This window comes from Populus trichocarpa, chromosome 2, assembly GCF_000002775.5.
Source record: "Populus trichocarpa isolate Nisqually-1 chromosome 2, P.trichocarpa_v4.1, whole genome shotgun sequence".
NCBI lineage: Eukaryota > Viridiplantae > Streptophyta > Magnoliopsida > Malpighiales > Salicaceae > Populus > Populus trichocarpa.
Window position 1 is genome coordinate 548,157 of NC_037286.2, and position 19,591 is coordinate 567,747.

Consider the following 19,591-nt stretch of genomic DNA (forward strand, 5'->3'; position numbering starts at 1 on the left):
TATATATATATATATATATATATATATATATATCCAGAAGTTTGAACACGAAGAGTCAATGCTATTTTTTCTTCTTTTATTTTTTATTATTTTCATCTTATGATCACTTGGCTGTGCAAGAAGCCGAGAATAATTGTTTATAACACTGTTCTGAAAATAGCTTGACGGGATTCACCATTTTAGGATGGATTAGTGGAAAAATAATAAATTTTTTTAATCGAAATATAGAACGTTGTTTTATTATTATTATTATTTTAAAGTAAGAATTATTGAATGTACCCAAATCCAATCTTTTTCTAAACCCTTTTTAAAAGTCAACCTCTTGATTAGGTCTCTGTGATTTATAAACGTTAAAGAGGAACCCAAACTGGTCCAGCATGTCAAGGACAGGAAACGGATTGCCTGTTCGAGCAGCAAGTGAGCGGGGAACCATAGGGCATGGCTTTGCATCTAGGTAACGGATTTACACATCTCCTCACAAGGAAGTTTGGCCTTGATTCCATTGCACAAAAAGTCCATTCCTCGACTTAATTTATGCTCCGAATTTCGGCACTGCATGTGTATTGTATGAAGTGCATCTCATCCTTTAATTGCTTCAAAAGTTATCGCCTAAATCCAACTTTAACTTGCATATTGTGATCATAATAATTAACAAATTAAGATACAAAAAATATATATCAAGTTTGATTGTAACCAATTCTTTGTTGTAATTGAGTTTAATTAATATAGTATTGTTCAATTGTGAATTCACAAGTTTAAAAATTATAGAATATATACTACCATGGTTTCTTAAGAAGAAAAAAATGGATAGATAGGTATTTTTAGGAACCCAATTTAAACATTAATTTCTTATTTTTAATGTAGAAAATCAGGTGGGTTAACATCTAATTTATTTTTGTATTTTTTTAGAAATTGAAATCCATATTTAGAATTAAATTATTAACACTTAAAATGATTTCAAATATAAAATTTCATTAAAATCTTTTTAATATAATTAATTCAATTTAAGGAGTTACAAGCATGCTCTAAAGTCTAAAGACTTATTGCACGTGTTGGGATGTTGTACAAGACACCCATTCATCCATGCATGCTATGGTAACTGTCGATCGGTTAAACTGTGTATCTTTTTGGAGAGGCATGTAGGAAAATGAATCGTGCAATATCACATGAAAGACATGGTGTAAAACATGGGGTTGATTTCTAATGGGCAAATAATATGATGACATAGAAGTTGGGTTGATTTCTCATCACAATATTCCACTTTCTACATAATCTTTTCATGTTCTTGCGTTTTCTTAACTTTCACGGGTGCAGCAAAGGTAACCCTGTAGCTGCTAGAGCAGGTGAGTTGATTAGGAATAGCATGGGGACATGGATAAAAGGCCTCATTGTCAATCCAGGAGCATGCTCGTCAGAGCTGAAATTGTGGACAGCATGTTATTGGATTTGAATTGGCTTGGTCGCTAGGACTTCACAGGTTAATCTTGGAATCGGATTCTTTACTCAAAATTGTTCAACTATTAGAAAAGTCTCCTACCAAGGTAGACGCGAATTATGCCTTGATTTTCAGAGCAAAATAAGTTCCAGGGAGAGATTGAGAAGTCCAGACTCAACACACATTCAGAATGCATAATTTATTGTGCTATCCAAATTGTCACAGCGCGGGGAACCCCGTGGTTGGAAAGGCAAATCTTTGGAAGTTTCACAAGATGAGAACAACTTTCAATACAGCAACGACATCGATCTTCCCAAGGGAGTTAGAGTAGCTCTTGGTGAAGGTTTCGGTTCATAAGGCCAAAAACTATTGAGGTGTCTCCTGTACTTCCGTTTCTCTTTGGGTACTGAGACACACCAGGAATACAATCTGAACTTATTGCATAGACAAAAATAAATCTCATCCGTCGCTCCTGTAGAATTTGTTGGAGTTGTTCGTGGGAGTGAAAAACCTAGCATTTTTTATCCTGGAAATTATCCAAGTTCCTTCCAATGGTTCTATGATGATGTTCCCGCAATTGTCCGTGCCCATTAGTGTAGCATGAACTTTATAATCCCTCGAGGAGCAATTTCCAGTCCATCAAGAGATTTTGGAAGCTATTAGCTATCTAGCTGTTACAAAATAATATAAATTATATTTTGAGACCTTACCTGCTAGTTTAAGTTATTAAGTTAAAATAGCTCTTTGACATGATATCAGAGCCTTAATGACCAAACGGTCACGAGTATAAATTTCATAATCCCTATTTATTTAATAAAAACTAAACACAATGTATAATACTATGAGTCTATACAAGTTTCAAGTCCGAAGGGCTTTTACTTAAGAAGGTGTATTAGAGAATAATATAAATCATATTTTAAAACATTTCCTAACAACTTAAGCTTTTAGATTGAGATGATTCTTTGACGTGATATCAGAGTCTTTATAACTAAGCGGTCACGAGTTCGAATCTCACCATTCATATTTATTTGATAAAAATTAAGTACAAGGTAATGCAAATATATGCAAGTTTCAAGCCCAAAAAGTTTTCATTTAAGAAGGGATGTTAAAAAATAATATAAATCTAACCTAACAATTTAAGTTATTGAATTAAAATAGTTTTTTTTATACTTAATCTTTTTTTTTTTTATGCTTGCATGTACTTTTTATTTTCAGTTGTAACATTCGTGGCATTCGAGATACTAGAGATACTAGGTGTGTATATGGGATACTAGCTTAATTTAGGGTTTTAAGCTCCAGCTTACCAAAAAAAAAAAAAAAAAAACTAGGAAAAAAACCATTTTTTCACCAATAAGAACACGAGAACATTCTATATTTACGATTTTACACATATATAGTGGAAATTATACATTAAAACATCCTTAATTGGATCGTGCGTCAATATTCTTCTCAAAATGGAAAATATTAAACCAGCCCCTCGTTAAAACAGAAAAATAATAGTTCTTGCGGCAATTTTTATTTTTAAATTTCAATGGATATATATTCTCACCGCTGATTCATCCTAGGATTCGAAACTTGGATGATAACACAGGAGGTCAAGGGTCTACGGGGTTTTGTATCGAGTCAACTCTAACTATGGAAGCTTAAGTCGCATTTGTCTATCTTTCAAAGCTGGACACTAGCCTACTAGCCTCCGACAGCAGCCGGTCAAGAACAAAGAATCTGGGCTGGAAGAGCAGAAGATTAGAGAAACATCTAGAAAGTAAAGTAAGACTTAATAAGCCCTAGCCCATTAACAACACTTTACAAAAATGCTGTCCGTGAACCATTCTCGAGAGACCACATATCGATTCTCACCACAGTTATTAGATCTGTTCTGACTCGAGATCTACATCATAGATTGACAGGTTGGTTTTTCAAGTGTTGAACTGAAGAGTTGACCTGCTGGTACGGATCGAGTTTCATAAATGTAACTCTAACATTTGATTATGGGATAAAACGACAAAGGAGAAAGAATAGATTTTATGGCCCTCAACATAACAAGGGTATGTTAGGCAGTGCTGCAGGTGTGGAATAATTTATAGTTTTTTTTTAATCTATATTTTCATATTACAACCATAAAAACTAACATAATGTCAAATATATATAACAACTCTGTTTGGCTACGCTGTTGGGCCGTATATTTATATAAAAAAATTATTTTTTTTATATAGATGTTTAAAATAAATTTTTTAAAATAAAAATAAAATATTATTTTAATACTTTTTTAAATAAAAAATACTTTTAAAAATAATCAGTATCAAAATGCTAAACACGGGGCATCAAGTAAATTGGGTTGCGTTTATTTACTTGAAGTTTTTGTGTTTGTGGTGTAAAAAACACAATAAGGTGTTTGGTAACACATCAAACTGTATTTTTTACTGTGAGGCCCACTAAAAAAATGAGTTTGAAACGCAGTTTTTACATGCTTTTGTAATTAAGTTTCATAAAACTCTGTTTGTTTTTGCGTTTCAAAAACACTTTTGAAAAAAATTAATTTTTTTTACTTTAAATTAATATTTTTTTTGTGTTTTCAGATTATTTTGATACGCTGATATCAAAAAAAAATTTTAAAAAATAAAAAAAAATTATTTTGATGTGATTCCAAATAAAAAACACTTTGAAAAACAATCGCAATCACACAACTACCAAACATTTTATACATGTTTTTTGCTGCACATAAATCTCAATCACAACTTTTACCAAACACGTATTTAAATTCAACTAACCACACCCAACTACATCTTTTTAAAACTTATTTTTTTTCAAATCACAGTCATAAACATGCTCGAACTTTTCTGCAATGGGCGGGGCTTGTAAACTCAAGCTGGGTCTACAGTGCTCGGGATAATGTGATGGGTTGCTCCAGCCTCCTCCTACTCGTGGCCAAGGCTATATAGTGAAGAATCATTCTCAATGTGGTCCTTGTGATGGCATGTGATCGGCATTAACTATAGAGATAAATACAGGACCCGTGCATGTCAGTTGGTCATGAATCATCCTAGTGATATATGGTCCACTCTTTTTTTTTTTTTTAAAGAGCCTTAAGTTAGGTTTTTCTTTCGATGGTGATTCCAGTTGAGGGCAAAAAATGAAAAAAAAAAGGAAAAGAATTCCTATTATCTATATTTATTATTTATTAGCCTTTATTTCTTCTCGGGATGGAATTTAAAGGGTGCGGAAATCTATAACAAACAGGAGTAAATCATACTTGTTAAAGATCTTAAATGAACCCTATTTTTTCTATCGTAATTAATAATTTCTTTAGTTAATTAGAAAATAAAATGGTTGAGTTTGTTTAGTATTACAAGACAATAATATATAAAAAAACACTGTTTTTATTTATTTTATTCCTATATGATAATTAAACACTATCTGAAAAAACTTAACTAATCCCCCCACCACAAGATTTATTGAGAAAATAAATAAACTAGTGGCGGTTTATTTAATTTTACCTTTTGAGAATCGGCACCGAAAGGGCATGCAAGAAAGAACAAGGCTCCTCTTTGTGTGTGACGAGGAGGGATGGTCAAAAGGCGGAATCAAACTAACTTTGAGAGAATTAATCATTAGCCGACCGAAAAGTTAATTGATCAATCCAAGGCAGGCGTACCGGCGGATGCTGCAGATTGGTCCCCGTCACAACCAGCATTCCCGGACACCAACTTTTCACCCATATCCCCAGAAAAAGAGAAAAGAAAAACTTTCCCAGATAAACAATTATTATCTCTCAAATCAACCTTTTCATAAATCCCAATGCATCCAAGTGAATGCTTTAAAGCGGAGTTGTTTTTGTTTTTATTTTAAAAATATATTAAATTAATGACTTTTCTAGTAATTTTCAATGATTTTAATATAATAATATAAAAACTATTTATAATATATTTTCAGATGAAAAATAATCTGAAAGGTACCATACACCACAATATCAAATAAACACTGAGAAAAAAAAACTCTTTGAATATAAATATTTTGAAAAATGATTTTTATACAAAATCAATGTTCTGTAAACATTTTTTCAACTTTTCTTTAAAGGGGGGTTGTGTTTTTTTTTCAATAATAAATTTGGCTAAAAAACAAACTAGCAGAATAAAGTACTGATTTGGAAAAAAAAAAACAAAACTTTGACTTACCAGATAAAAATAAAAATAAAATATTTTATGAAGGATGTAAAAATAATGCACCCTTGACTCCAAACCATGAGTGTGGTCAACAAGCCATTTTCACAGCAATTTTCTTATCAAAAGTACCTTTTTTTAGAGCACCGAAGTTACCTTTTCAAAACTAGTGGAAAAACTCTTCATCCATGAGTCTTTGCTGTGGAAAATCTACGAAGAAAGTGGGGAGGGGGAATGGAGGCTAGCTGGAGGCTTTAAAAAGATTTTTTGTTTTTGTATTTTAAAAATATTTTAAAAAAATTGATTTTTTTTTTGTGTTTTTAAAATTTTTAATATGCTAATATAAAAATATATTTTTAATATATTTTCAAATAAAAATTATCTTTAAAAACAATCACTGTCATCCTATCAAATTAAGCTGGAAGAGTAATTATTGCCTGGTTTTCTCTTCATCGACCCTCTTTGTGCTTCACGTCACATCCCATCTGTCTTTTACCAAACAAGCTTGACATCAAAAGAATTCAAGATAATCATATGGTTTTGATTTAATTGGACTTTTCTTTTTTTATGGTGACAGATTAGACACAAAATTCTCAGTGATTTTGTCCTGAGAAACTAAAGAAGGATAGATGGAGACAACCTCACAACACGGAAACAAGGGGTTATCTCACCTAAACAAATAGGGCCATAAATCCCATTTAGTCCCTATAATCTTGATGCTTGGTTAAACCAGACCACCCATTTTAACTTAGATAGATTCAGCCCCTTTTATCCGATTAAAGCTGACTTGATCCTCTTCTTAAACTACGCCACCAACTAAAAAGCAAGGTGAGTGCCACGTATCACAAAACGATCCCCTGGAGGGTCAAAGACTAGCTTTAACCAGGCGAGAAGGGGTTGACTTGAAACGATTGAACACACAGGGACTTGATTTGGCTAGATGTGAAACATAGAGGCCGTGATCTTGAGCTTAAGCAAAAAGTGCTTAACGCGTATAATCCGAAGATTTGAAGCAACAGGGAGTTGACAGCTCAGTGTCAAGATAGAAGAAAGAGAGAAGCAACAAGGTCAAAAGCGTAAAAGCAACGGCATAACCAAACCGGAACGTTTAATGCGGGAAGAGAAACGGAGGTGAAAATGAAAAATCCAGTGGCATGTGAAGAGGCATGAAGAGCGACTTGCATTGATGCACTTTATTTAATAAGATAAAAATGAAAAATGAAAAAGAAGAAGGAAATAATAAATTTAAAAACAAAAAAACCCCCACATCTCACCCAAACAAACACAAGCATTAAACATATTTTTGTTATTTTTAACCTCAAGTTGAAATTTTAAAATTACATAATTTATTTTTATAAATACACTATACGAGTTTCATTTTTTAAATCATTTATAAATAAAAATTAGTTTAAGTTAAAATATAAACCGGTAAAACAAATTCATTCTTTTAATTTTATGAATTCAAACATTAACATTTTAAGAAATTATTCTTATAATTTTTTTTTTAGTTTAACGTAGGTGTCCGGGCCAGCTTGCGCGCACCTCTACTAATCCCACGGGCCCTGAAGTTAACGACCATGTAAGCCTCCAGTGGCCATCATATGAGCAACCACAGGGCTCGAACCTGAGACCACAGAGGGAGCAAACCTCTTGATCCCAAACTCTTACCACTGGACCACCACCTAGATGGTTTATTCTTATAATTACATCATCCGATATAAAGCATGGTTTTGGAATTATTAAGAAATAAAATTTAATTATAATTTTTGTGTAAATTGAGTGAAAAATACTCGCTAGCAGTAGTAATAACAACAATAAAATTAATAATTTATTATTATTATTAACTGCCGTTAAATCTGCCGCTTCATTTGTTCCTCTATTTGCCCTTCCTTGACTAGCAGACTAATTTTAGAAGTTCGAGAGAGTTTCTCAAATTTGCCCTTTAAAGATCTGATTTTTCACAAGTGTTTTTCTGAAATTTAGGATCTTAAGAGACACAGACAGCATTGGCATTCAGGGTTTCGTTGTTTTTTCTCTCCTGTCTAGGAGGAGGAGGAGGAGGAGGAGAGAAAAAGAACGGAACTTGTTCGGGCCTTGTCTTTATAACAGAGGCTTTTTGTTCCGATAATGTTGTTTGGTTTCTGTTTTTTAGAAACATAACAAGAACAAAGAAATAATTTGAACTACCATCTCCTCTGCGTGAGGGCGTGTGTTTTTTGGAGTAAGGAGGATGAGCTGCTTTTCTTGCATAAACCCACATCGAAAAGATATTAAGATCGACATTGAACACGCCCCAAGATCTAGTTCTCGATATTCATCTGGGTATACAGGTTTTTCCCTGATCTCCCATTTGTTCTTGGGTTCGTTTACGTTTTCTTTTGTGTTTTTTGTTGTTGTTGATGAAGATAATGTGTAGAGTTTGTTGGTAGCCAGACAGCGAAGTTTAATGTAAATGGTGATTGTCGAATTCCGAACTCTTTTAGGATGTAGTTTGGGTTTTATAAGCTGTGTTTTGTTTTCAATTTGCTGTTTGGTTTTTTTAATTTTAATAAGGGGATGCAGACAATGGGAAGGGTCAGGGTGCTGAGGAAGGGGCTCGTAGTTTCACATTTCGTGAGCTTGCAGCAGCAACAAGAAATTTTAGAGAGATTAATTTGATTGGTGAAGGAGGTTTTGGCAGGGTTTATAAAGGCAGGTTAGAAACAGGAGAGGTAAGTTGCTGTTAAAAGTTATGTTATGAAATTTATGCTGATTGTGTCAATTAATTTATGAATGCAGGTTCCTTTTTAAGTTGTAAATCGGTTGTTTGTTATAGTTCCGTGGTCAAGTTGTAATAAATTTATGTGTGGTTTGGTTTTCGATGATTAGATTGTCGCGGTGAAACAACTTAATCAGGATGGTCTTCAGGGGCATCAAGAATTTATCGTGGAGGTTCTTATGCTGAGTCTGTTACACCATTCCAATCTTGTTACCTTGATTGGCTACTGTACTTCTGGTGATCAGAGGCTATTGGTTTATGAGTACATGCCGATGGGTAGTTTGGAAGATCATCTTTTTGGTAAATTTCTTTAGCATCATCTTACACAGATTTTTTAACTTCATGTAATCTTATCCAAGGGTCTAAATTTGTTTAGTTTGTGATTTATTTTCATGTCATACGCTCCATTACGATTATTTTTGGTGGCACCAAACTTCCTGTCCCACCTTTCCACCCTCTATCCATCCCTTGATATTGAAAACTTGGCTATAAAACCGAAACAGAAGATTGAGCAAGTTATTCTGGTATTACAAGTTTGTCATGTTGATTGTTCTGTTGCATGTCAAATCCTATCATGATAATCCCTAGAATTACGTCGTGGAATGATTACTTCGTGGAATTTCATTTATCTGTATGATTTCTCCTTTTCTTGATAGATATATGTTCCCTCATTCTTGTTGGTCTTGATTCAATATTATGTGATGTTTTCGGCAAGGGAGAATTGTAGATAATTTAGACTTGATTTTTAGCTGGCATGTGATTTGATAATTGATACTACAAGGGTTTCTCAGATCTAGAACCCGATAAAGAGCCATTAAGTTGGAGCACTCGGATGAAGATTGCTGTTGGTGCTGCTCGGGGACTCGAGTACCTACACTGTAAAGCAGACCCGCCTGTTATTTATCGCGACCTGAAATCTGCAAATATCTTGCTGGACAATGATTTTAATCCAAAACTATCAGATTTTGGACTTGCAAAATTGGGACCTGTTGGTGAAAATACACATGTTTCAACCAGAGTTATGGGGACATATGGTTACTGTGCCCCAGAGTATGCCATGAGTGGCAAGTTGACTGTTAAATCAGATATTTACAGTTTTGGTGTTGTTTTGTTGGAGTTAATTACTGGGAGAAAGGCTATAGATCGTTCAAAGAAGCCAGGGGAGCAGAACTTAGTTGCTTGGGTGAGTTAAAAACTTGATCTTTTTTCCAATTTATTTTTGTGCAGCTCCAATAGCTTATCCAAGCAATCAGCTTATCTGAGAGTTTAATCATAATTATTTGTTGTGATGAGTGAGCACTTCATGCACCTTCTATCCCCATCTAGATAAATACCAAAGCTCGACTTATTTTCCAAATAGTCAGTTCTTTGGAGTAATTTGATTGCCCTCCTTCAGAAAAATTTCAGACCCCAGATAATTATAACTAATGATAATGTGCTGATTTGTTTTTTCTTCTCAATCTCCTCTGCAGTCGCGCGCGTTTTTGAAAGAGCAAAAGAAATATTGTCAGTTGGCTGATCCTCTGTTGGAAGGGTGTTATCCTCGTCGTTGTTTGAACTATGCGATTGCTATAACTGCAATGTGCCTCAATGAGGAAGCCAACTTTCGCCCTCTTATTAGTGATATACTTGTTGCCCTAGAATATTTGGCTTCACAGTCCCGTGTCCCAGAATCCAGTACTGGTCGAGTACGAGGTACCAATCCATCATTGCCATATTCTGACAGGAAAGCCGTTTCTCGAGAACCAGATTCTAGGAGTAGAGCTTCCATTTAAAATGAAGTGGGACAGAAGCTAAAGCCCCTTTATTTCTGCACTGTAAGTAACCAATTCCCATTGTCTTGCACAATCCTGCCCGTTTTGTTTCCATCCTTGCCAGAACCAAAACTCATTGTGACATAGCATTTTTGTGGTTCATATATTGTGTTGGGTGCATGTTAGGGAGTTGATTTTTAGCTGCACTTGTTATGTTTTGTTTATATTTCCATAAATGATGCTTGATAGATAGGTCCGGGCTGCAGTCACAACTTCTGTTTCTCTGTGCTTGCAGGTGTCTCATCGAACTTAGAGGGGAAGCCTGTTACGTTTCATACCATGTATATGTTCATCAATACAGTGCGTAAATATGTTTGTTGACATGTATGTATAGACAGACATCTGGGATTTGGAGTAGTGATTTTTTGTTTATGAAATCATGATAAACTCATGTTTCCTTTATGCCTTCTGAGGCTCTTACTTGCATTGAAGTGAATTCTTTCCAAAGGGCATTAAGCAGCAGGCCATCAGGATTGTGTTTAGCATTCTTGAGAGGGATTTGGGATTTTGTTAGATATTTTTGTGCTTTCACTTCTTTCCTTTCTCTCTTCCCCCATTTGTGTCATTAAACTTAAAATAGGGAATAAATAAAGTACGTAGTGTGGATCATAAATCTGGGTTTTTAGCATTTTTGTTTTAGTTCTTAGGTCTACCGGGCATCTCTAGCTCCACAGGAAAGTGGCTATGCTTCCTTCAAACACCCTCCCAAGTGTTTTATGCTTGATTTTGCTGGAATTTTTTCCGAGCACAGCCTGTTGTTATTCGCTTCATAAAGCTGCAGCAATTGAAAATAGGGGCATTTATTCTCACTTCATAGATGCTTACAATTTCCAACTGAAGGAAACCATTGAGCAGGAGTGTCTCTACTGTCACAACTATCGTATTGCAGTGTTAAGTTCAGAGATCATTCTTTATAATGGACATTATTCACTGTAACTTGCAAGTGATCCCTGAGGAGACCTCCAAGGCCTCCTCCCAATCATCGAGAATCATATTCTTGTGGCAGTAATTAATTATAAAGAATTAGCATTGGATCTGAATTAATAAGACCAGCCGAGTTTTTTTATATATTTTTTCAATCAAATTCAATTCAAGCTCTGAATTAATGGAGATTCAAATTAACCCGTTATACCTGTCAATGTTCATAACACTTTCTATCCTAAATATGAACGCAAGAGAGAAGACATTTTTTTTCCTCGGCCAAGAAAGAGTGAGGAAAATGTTGCCATAATCAATCACTCAAGTGCCGAAGACTAAACTCAAACACAAGATGCATATGCTTGTGTATCCTTGAGATAAGAATTCAAGTCTATCATTGCCGACCAGCCTTAAAGAAGTAGGGTCCTTTTAAACAAAAACAAAGAAAATAGAGTTCATGCATCTGAACAAGGGGACTAGTGTCTCTTCTTTTAAGAAGTTGCTGTTGAATTTCTCTTTGAAATATATTTTGGGCCAACCTATACAACAATAAAGTCCATGAATTATTATAAACGCTTCACCTTTTCCACAATTTTTTGGGTTTAAAATTGTTATTTATTTAATTTTAATTTTATTTCAAGTTATTAAATTTAGATCACAAATTAATATAAGATATAGCTAATTTGAGATGATCAAACCCGATTAAAAACTCGGGTCAACTCACAACTCAAGTTAAAATCCTATTTTCTAGTTATCTTTTTTTTAAAAAAAAATCAAATAATGTGGTTTTGATCTTTTAAAAAACATTCTAGTTAATTTAAATTAGCTCTTCCAAATTATAATTTTAATTTTTTTCGAGTTAATCCACTAAAATAGACACTACCCTTTATAACCATGAATCTATCTTAAATGTTTCTTTGAGGATTGTAGAATTTTACTTGCCCTAGCCTTTTAATTAGAACATGATATTGTCATCATAGGCTTCAGCATCATTAAAAGTACATGACCGGATCCACTATCTTTAACATATAATAGTCTTCCCTGCCTGCGTTGCCGTGCTTAAGTTTCTGTTCTTGGTCTTATGCTAACACAAAAGGCATACATGGACTTTGCAAATGTCAAATCTACAGGCAACTTTTAATTTGTCATCATCCACTCTATTTTCATCTCTATGGTATCCATAGGATTTTTTTATTTTTATTTTATTTTTTCTAATCAAATTTCTTGAAGTACGTATGAGGGCATGATCCTCCAAAAGAAATACATGTATTTTTGAATTATTCAATTTAGTCCCCCAATCTCCATATTTACTTGCAATATAAACAAGAAATAATTGAGGGACTAGATTATTTTTTTTCTAATCAAGTTTCTTTTGTATACTTGGTTCCAATTTTTCTTCTCAAAAAGAGTATTTTCAAAAGATTCTTTTTCAAGATATATAAGTTTTGAAAATATAGGTATACGATGTGCTTGTCGGACTATCAAAGATTTTTAAAAGTGTTTTTTGAACTATTTTTGATTTGTTTTAAGTAATGTTTTTTATTGTTTTGATAGGTTCATATTAAAGATAAAAAAAATCTAAAAAAATATTATTTTTAATTAAAAAACATTTTTACAAAAACATTTTACTCCGCATCACTGAAACACACACTTAATTACAACGTCAACCTCTTCATACTTGATTTTTCTTACTTGGTATGGATTATCGCTGTGCAAGAAATTGAAAATCTATTCAAGGATTGTCGACACTATTCCTTTATTTCTTGTAAAAAAAAACATTATATCACCGATGTGCCTAAACCATATATATATATATATATATATATGAAGGATCTTGTGTTAGTGGGATTTTACCCAATCTTCGTCTACCGATGATCTTGATCACCCACCAAGAATTAAGTATTAAAACTGCGTATAAAGATTGCATATGTATCCATGATCGATGTTTCACTTCATTAATTATAAAAATTGCAATTAGTGACCAATGAGTACTCAAGTCAAGCTTTTGAAATTAATTCGGAATTCCACTAACTGATTAAGTTCACTTAATTAATTATGATACCATTAAGTTATGATTTCAAGACAGAAAAAAAAAAGAGATAATTAAAATAAAAAATGCATGTTTTTTAATTTTTCATTTATTTTCTTGAAAAGACATAAATCGATCTACTCTGAAATTATCTTACATATATATTTATTTTTATCCTTTTAATTATATATATTTCCACCAGAAATTTGGGTGCGGCAAGGTGAAAGAATGAAATCATAATACAGTTATTCCTTGGGCCCACAATATATTAGGACAAAAATAAAGAAACATGATCATCCCTAATCCTGTCGTGTTTCAAGGTGCAAGAATGAACGTAAAAGTAACCAGATTGTGTTCCAGAATTTAGAATTAAAAGATTTATTTTCTTTTAGTCTCAAGTTGGAGCTATGTGGTTATTTATATGATGGTCACTAGAGGCTTATATAATCGTTAACTTCAGGGCCCGTGAGATTAGTCAAGGTGCGCGCAAGCTGGCCCGGACACCCACGTTAAACTAAAAAAAAAAAAAAAAATGAACGTACAAGGGAAGCACCACAATATTATATCCATGTTATTTTGAAAAAAATTAAATTAAAACAATATTATTTAAAAAGATATATTGAATAAACCTAGTTTTTCCAGATTGATTAACTCAATTTATCCATATAAACATGTCGCTGGGTCAACTTGTCATACCGATTAAAAAAAAAAAAAAAATTCCTTAGCGTAAATAAAATATATAAAACAAACGTTCATGACTAAAACGTTGCTTCCACAAAATCTTGAAAATTAACGAAGTACAAAACAAATCAATGGATAGACGATGAATGTGTCCACTATCTATTGCCATTGGTCCACTTGCCTATGCAGGTGATTGGTCGGAGTGACACAAGTGCCATTGACTTATGATGGAGGTGTGTTTTTTTTTTAATATGTTTTATGTTTAAAAATATATAAAAATATTTTTTTTATTTAAAAAATTATTTTTAATATTAATACATCAAAACAATTAAAAAATAATTTTAAATCAATTTAAAAACATGATTTCAATTATAAAGACAAACAATATCTTAGTTGTGATATGCATCTATTTATTTATTTTTATTATAACATCAGGAAAAAAAAATTTAATATATTTTTTCGGTAAAACCATTACATTATAAATGAATAACCAAAACATCACATGTATTCATTTCTCTTTTCTTTTATCTGAAAAATATTTTATTGAATTATATATATATATATATAAAATTTCTTTTTATTGTTTTTAGTGATTCTCTCATCGAAGTTCAACAACACAATCAAGTCTCCATATATTGCTTTCTAGCTAAACCTAAAACATTTACTAATTACAGTACGCACATATTGTAAGCAAATATAATTAAGCAGAGGTGGGGGCATCGAAGGTAACAACTTAAACAAGGAACAAGAAAAGAAATGGAGAGTGCAAGAAGAAAAAGTCCAGATGCTAGCAACAAGTCTCCATCACTGAGATATTTCTCTATCTATGTTACTTCTTGACCCTTTCTTCTGCCTTTCGAGGAACCAACGCAACCAGTTTATCATTTCATATCCAAGGCCGGCAGGCCGGCCACAGCACAGCTCCAATCCAGAGACGATATCAAAAATCTCTATCCGCATGGGAAATTGTTGGGGAACTACTCCTGTCACTAACCATAATAGCCCCACGCCTACAAAGCCTTCTACTCCAGGTAATATTTCATTGATCGATCATTACTTTTTTTTCTTGGATTCTTTGAGATTTGAGGGGGGTTTCTTGTAAATTTTGTTTTATGTACGTGTTAATGCAGAAACAACACGGAACCACAGCAAAGAAAATGGACTGGGGAGCAGAAGCAGCAGCCAATGTAAGGCAAAAGAAGATGACAAGTTTGGTATGGGTATGGAAAAGAAGGGAAAGGATGAAATAGCAATGATTTCTGCAGCTGCAAGTGGACAGATTATATTGGCACCAAAGCTGTTCACTCTAGCAGAGTTGAAAAGTGCTACTAGGAATTTTAAACCTAATACTGTGCTCGGGGAAGGTGGATTCGGCAGAGTTTTTAAGGGTTGGGTCGATGAGAAGACTTATGCACCAGCTAAAGTTGGTACAGGCATGGCTGTAGCAGTCAAGAAATCCAGCCCAGAGAGCTCTCAAGGCCTAGAGGAGTGGCAGGTAATCCCCCCACCCCCCTCTAACCCACCCCCCCCCCCCCCCCCTCCCCTTTCTCTTTCGTTTCCGCACTCCTTCTACCATCGACTAAAGCTGTTTTCTGATATTGGCCTGGACAAGCATGACAACCCTAACTTGATTTGCTTTCAAAAGTTCATACTTGGCCGTGTTCACGCATCATGTTGCCTTTCCATTGATCTTCATATGACGTTCACGCTGACATCTCAAATATTCATATGAATTTTTGTTTTGATTTATCTTAGTTTCTCGAACGATTGAAATATTCTTTCAGGAAAAACTCATATAGATCCATGATTTATCAATTCTCAATTAGGTTAACAACTAATTTAATTTTTAGTTGGATCCCTAATTTATTAGAAATCCTGGATCGATGCGTCCCACATCCATATTATAACTATATTATGCAATAAAACAATGGCATTTTGAAGAGAGAATATATATATAACAATGCTTATTTTCTTTACAATGATTTTAGATCATAGAAGGGTCTTCTTTTACTAATTAATCATGCATTTTTTTCATATGTTCTAGTTACAAGAAAAATAAAATAAAAAAGTTTCGGACTCTTGAAAGAAGAGAAATCATTGTTTGATGATGAAAATAATTAAGTCAATACACCTAAAAAATCATATTTTATATTCTAATTAGAATAAAATTTGTAACGATCGATGTTGTCAATCCTTGACCATAGCAGAAATTGATAAACATATTAAACTGCCGTGAATTTAAAATTTTGCGTTACCAGTAGTTTCGTTAATGTTGACCAGTTCTGCTATCTCTTTCGCAAAATTTTATTAATTATATATGTTGATTTTGTGCGTGGTTGCAGTCTGAGGTGGAGTTCTTGGGAAAATTGTCTCATCCAAACCTTGTCAAACTCTTGGGTTACTGCTGGGAGGATGAACATTTCCTCCTTGTCTACGAATACATGCAGAAGGGGAGCTTGGAAAAGCACCTTTTCAGAAGTAAGAACCCCACGCATAATATTAATTTTAATTCTCGGAATAGAAAAGATAGAGAGAACAGAGATATATTTTCATGTATATTTTTTTATTTAAAAATATAAAAAATTCCTTTAAAATTGTTACATAAACAATTTTATTTCATGTTTTTATCTTCGTCTCTTTAATTCAAGAATATTTTTGTTGCTTTTGTATTATTATTTTTTTGTAGCAAGACACTAACACAACAAAACTTAATTAATTTTATCTAAAAATTCTTTTTGAAAAAAATTCATGTGGGTTGTATTAGTTAGATTTATTCGTTCAACGTGTGAGATTATTCAAGAAGTTAATATTGAAAAGAACAAGAAGAAGCAAGATTGGTGTTTTTTTTTGTCTGAATTAGTTTCACCGATGACATGATAAATTGTGGTTATTGCAGAGGGTGCAGAACCACTTGCATGGGACATTAGGCTTAAAATAGCCATCGGAGCTGCTCAAGGTCTTGCCTTCCTCCACACTTCTGACAAGAGTGTCATCTATCGAGACTTCAAGACATCTAATATATTATTGGATGGGGTGGATTTCTTTGTATTTTTGCATTTTCCAGAAATAGACACGCCCACGGCCCCATCTTGACTTGACTCTATCTTTCCTTTCAATTTCCAGGCCTACAACGCAAAACTTTCTGACTTTGGGCTGGCGAAATTAGGTCCATTAAATGGCGACTCCCATGTCACAACAAGGATCATGGGCACATATGGTTATGCAGCTCCTGAATACCTTGCCACTGGTAATTAACCCTTCTCCCCCCTCCTAATATTAATCAAGAGTAAATTGTAAATTATTCCCTTTAGTTTTTAAATTAAGTAATCCCCTTAATTTAAAAATTAATTAATAAATCTCTTTCTCAATATTGTTCATGCTTAATTTAATCTTTTTTATTCTAAAGAATATCTTCTTTTCTTATCCATCTTTTCTATATTATTTTTCCCTTTCTATTTCTTAAAATAACAAGACAAAAAAAGTTGAAAGGGATTGTTTTTAAAATTAGAGGGATTCTTTAATTCTCTTTTACGAGAGATTAATTTATAATTTATTATATTAATAAAATATTTGACAAGAACAGTACTGATAAATAACAGTTACAACAAAAAATGACAGGTCATTTGTATGTCAAGAGTGATGTGTACGGGTTTGGTGTTGTGCTCCTAGAATTGCTGACGGGCCTAAAGGCCCTCGACACCAATCGGCCGAGTGGACAGCACAATCTGGTAGAGTATGCCAGGCCTTTTCTCTTAGAGAGAAGAAAGCTCAAGAAAATAATGGATCCGGGTCTTGAAGAGCGGTACCCTTTAAAAGCTGCAATGCAAGCAGCTGAACTGATACTGCGTTGTTTGGAATCTGACCTGAGAATTCGACCATCCATGGAAGAAGTTTCGGGGATCTTAATAAAGATAAAGGATGTGAAGGAGAAGCCCAAGAAGAGCAAAAGTAGTTGTTCCGATGGAAGTTATGCAAGGAGACAGGAAGAACGTTCCCGTCATCAATCTCCACTTCAGCCCAGACATGGTGGCACTGGTTACAAGGTTCGAGCCTTCTCCTCAGCTTAGATCGGTTCAAGTCAATGGATGGTGCACCCTGGCAATTATATATTTTTCGTTACTCACGCCTAGTTTTGCTCTTTTATTTTGGAACTCTGAAGGTGTAACACCTCCATCTGCTGCATGTTTATTAACTGTGTTGTAGAGGTCCAAACTTGTGTAAAATTTATTCACTCGGCCCAGGTGCCTTGTTATTTTGCATTATGAATTTTATTTCTTTTTTCTGAGTTGGACTCTACAGAACCGAAATGACTCGAGATTCAATTCGGTTTGTTAATTTTTGAAACTGGACCGAGATAAAAACCGAATAATTTGTCATCTTCTTTGAACCCGGCCTGTTTATCCAAATAATTCTGACAAAGTTAATTTGCTCCTTGAAAAAGCTTGGAAAGCAGAGAACACAATGATTCCGAGTCTCAGATGACAAGAGTTCTGAATTCCAAGTACAAGATAAGAATGAAAGGCTCTTGTAGTGGACAGGACATAATTAGGCCTAGCTTTACAGATTAACTACAGTTCATGTCAGCCCAGCATCGTCTAAACTATCATTGGCAGGGGCAATGTTATGCTCAGGAGTTATGGGCCATCTTTACTGGAGTACTTGATGCTTCCCTAGCCAGGGAGTTGAGCTATTCATAATTCTGAGCTTGAAAGATTGTGGAACGAGTGCCTTGTTGTGGTCCATGCCTGATGGAGAGACATTTCTAGCTAGCATAGATTAATAATACTCTGGAAAGATGGTAGCTACAGCTTGACCCATGGAAATGCTAATGCTAAGGTCGTGGTGTTGCTTTCAGGCTCCCGCCAAGCCATTTTCAGCCACGAGGAACCCCGATCGACAAGTCAAGTGGATAGTGATGTTTGTTTGCTAACACTCTTGGCTGTGGTTAATGATGTTTGCTTACACTCTTGACCTCTTGAGTTTAAATTTTGAAAGTATAATCTAGGAAAACTAATTTCTTAAATGCGCCTTGCTTATAAATGTAGAAGGATGTTTGGCTTAACTTCATAGCTTGCCCTTGTTTTTGTTTTTAGTTGTTAATTTTTACTCACGTGTTTCCATTTCAGTTAGTGTGATTTTGTGTTATTTAATCTTAGTTAATTACAAGCAATGATTTAAATATATGCAAATCATATATTAGTTTTGAGTGATTATTATTATTATTATTAAGCAATTTCGGTTAAAAGATAAGTTTATTTCCGAGTACTAGCATATCATAAACGCAACGAGAAACAGGTGACAGATATAAGTCAATTTTCTTATTAGTTCTATTTATTTTTTTAAAATGTTGTCTCACATGTGCCATTCATTACACGTCGGCACATGCTAGAATCAAAACAATAGGAACCCCGATCGACAAGTCAAGTGGATAGTGATGTTTGTTTGCTAACACTCTTGGCTGTGGTTAATGATGTTTGCTTACACTCTTGACCTCTTGAGTTTAAATTTTGAAAGTATAATCTAGGAAAACTAATTTCTTAAATGCGCCTTGCTTATAAATGTAGAAGGATGTTTGGCTTAACTTCATAGCTTGCCCTTGTTTTTGTTTTTAGTTGTTAATTTTACTCACGTGTTTCCATTTCAGTTAGTGTGATTTTGTGTTATTTAATCTTAGTTAATTACAAGCAATGATTTAAATATATGCAAATCATATATTAGTTTTGAGTGATTATTATTATTATTATTAAGCAATTTCGGTCAAAAAAATAAAGTTTATTTCCGAGTACTATGCATATCATA

General features: G+C 33.8%; 2 protein-coding genes across 3 annotated transcripts; both read left to right on the forward strand.

The window, feature by feature from the left end:
* Window positions 1-7,490: 7,490 nt before the first annotated feature.
* On the forward strand, window positions 7,491-10,677 carry LOC7496854 (probable serine/threonine-protein kinase PBL21). 2 transcript variants are annotated; one of them, XM_024594553.2, is made up of 6 exons: window positions 7,491-7,922; window positions 8,146-8,303; window positions 8,461-8,650; window positions 9,142-9,533; window positions 9,823-10,167; window positions 10,400-10,677. In XM_024594553.2, the coding sequence occupies exons 1-5, from the start codon at window positions 7,823-7,825 to the stop codon at window positions 10,123-10,125; spliced, it is 1,143 nt and encodes a 380-aa protein (XP_024450321.1). In that variant the 5' UTR covers window positions 7,491-7,822; the 3' UTR covers window positions 10,126-10,167; window positions 10,400-10,677. The 2 variants fall into 2 exon arrangements, with proteins under 2 accessions (XP_024450321.1, XP_002300640.2); XM_002300604.4 differs by having other exon boundaries at window positions 7,492-7,922; window positions 8,155-8,303.
* A 3,827-nt stretch (window positions 10,678-14,504) lies between these two features.
* LOC7496855 (probable serine/threonine-protein kinase PIX13) lies at window positions 14,505-18,077 on the forward strand. The gene is made up of 6 exons (XM_024594726.2): window positions 14,505-14,823; window positions 14,923-15,287; window positions 16,135-16,270; window positions 16,689-16,825; window positions 16,916-17,039; window positions 17,411-18,077. The coding sequence occupies exons 1-6, from the start codon at window positions 14,619-14,621 to the stop codon at window positions 17,857-17,859; spliced, it is 1,416 nt and encodes a 471-aa protein (XP_024450494.1). The 5' UTR covers window positions 14,505-14,618; the 3' UTR covers window positions 17,860-18,077.
* Window positions 18,078-19,591: the final 1,514 nt, after the last annotated feature.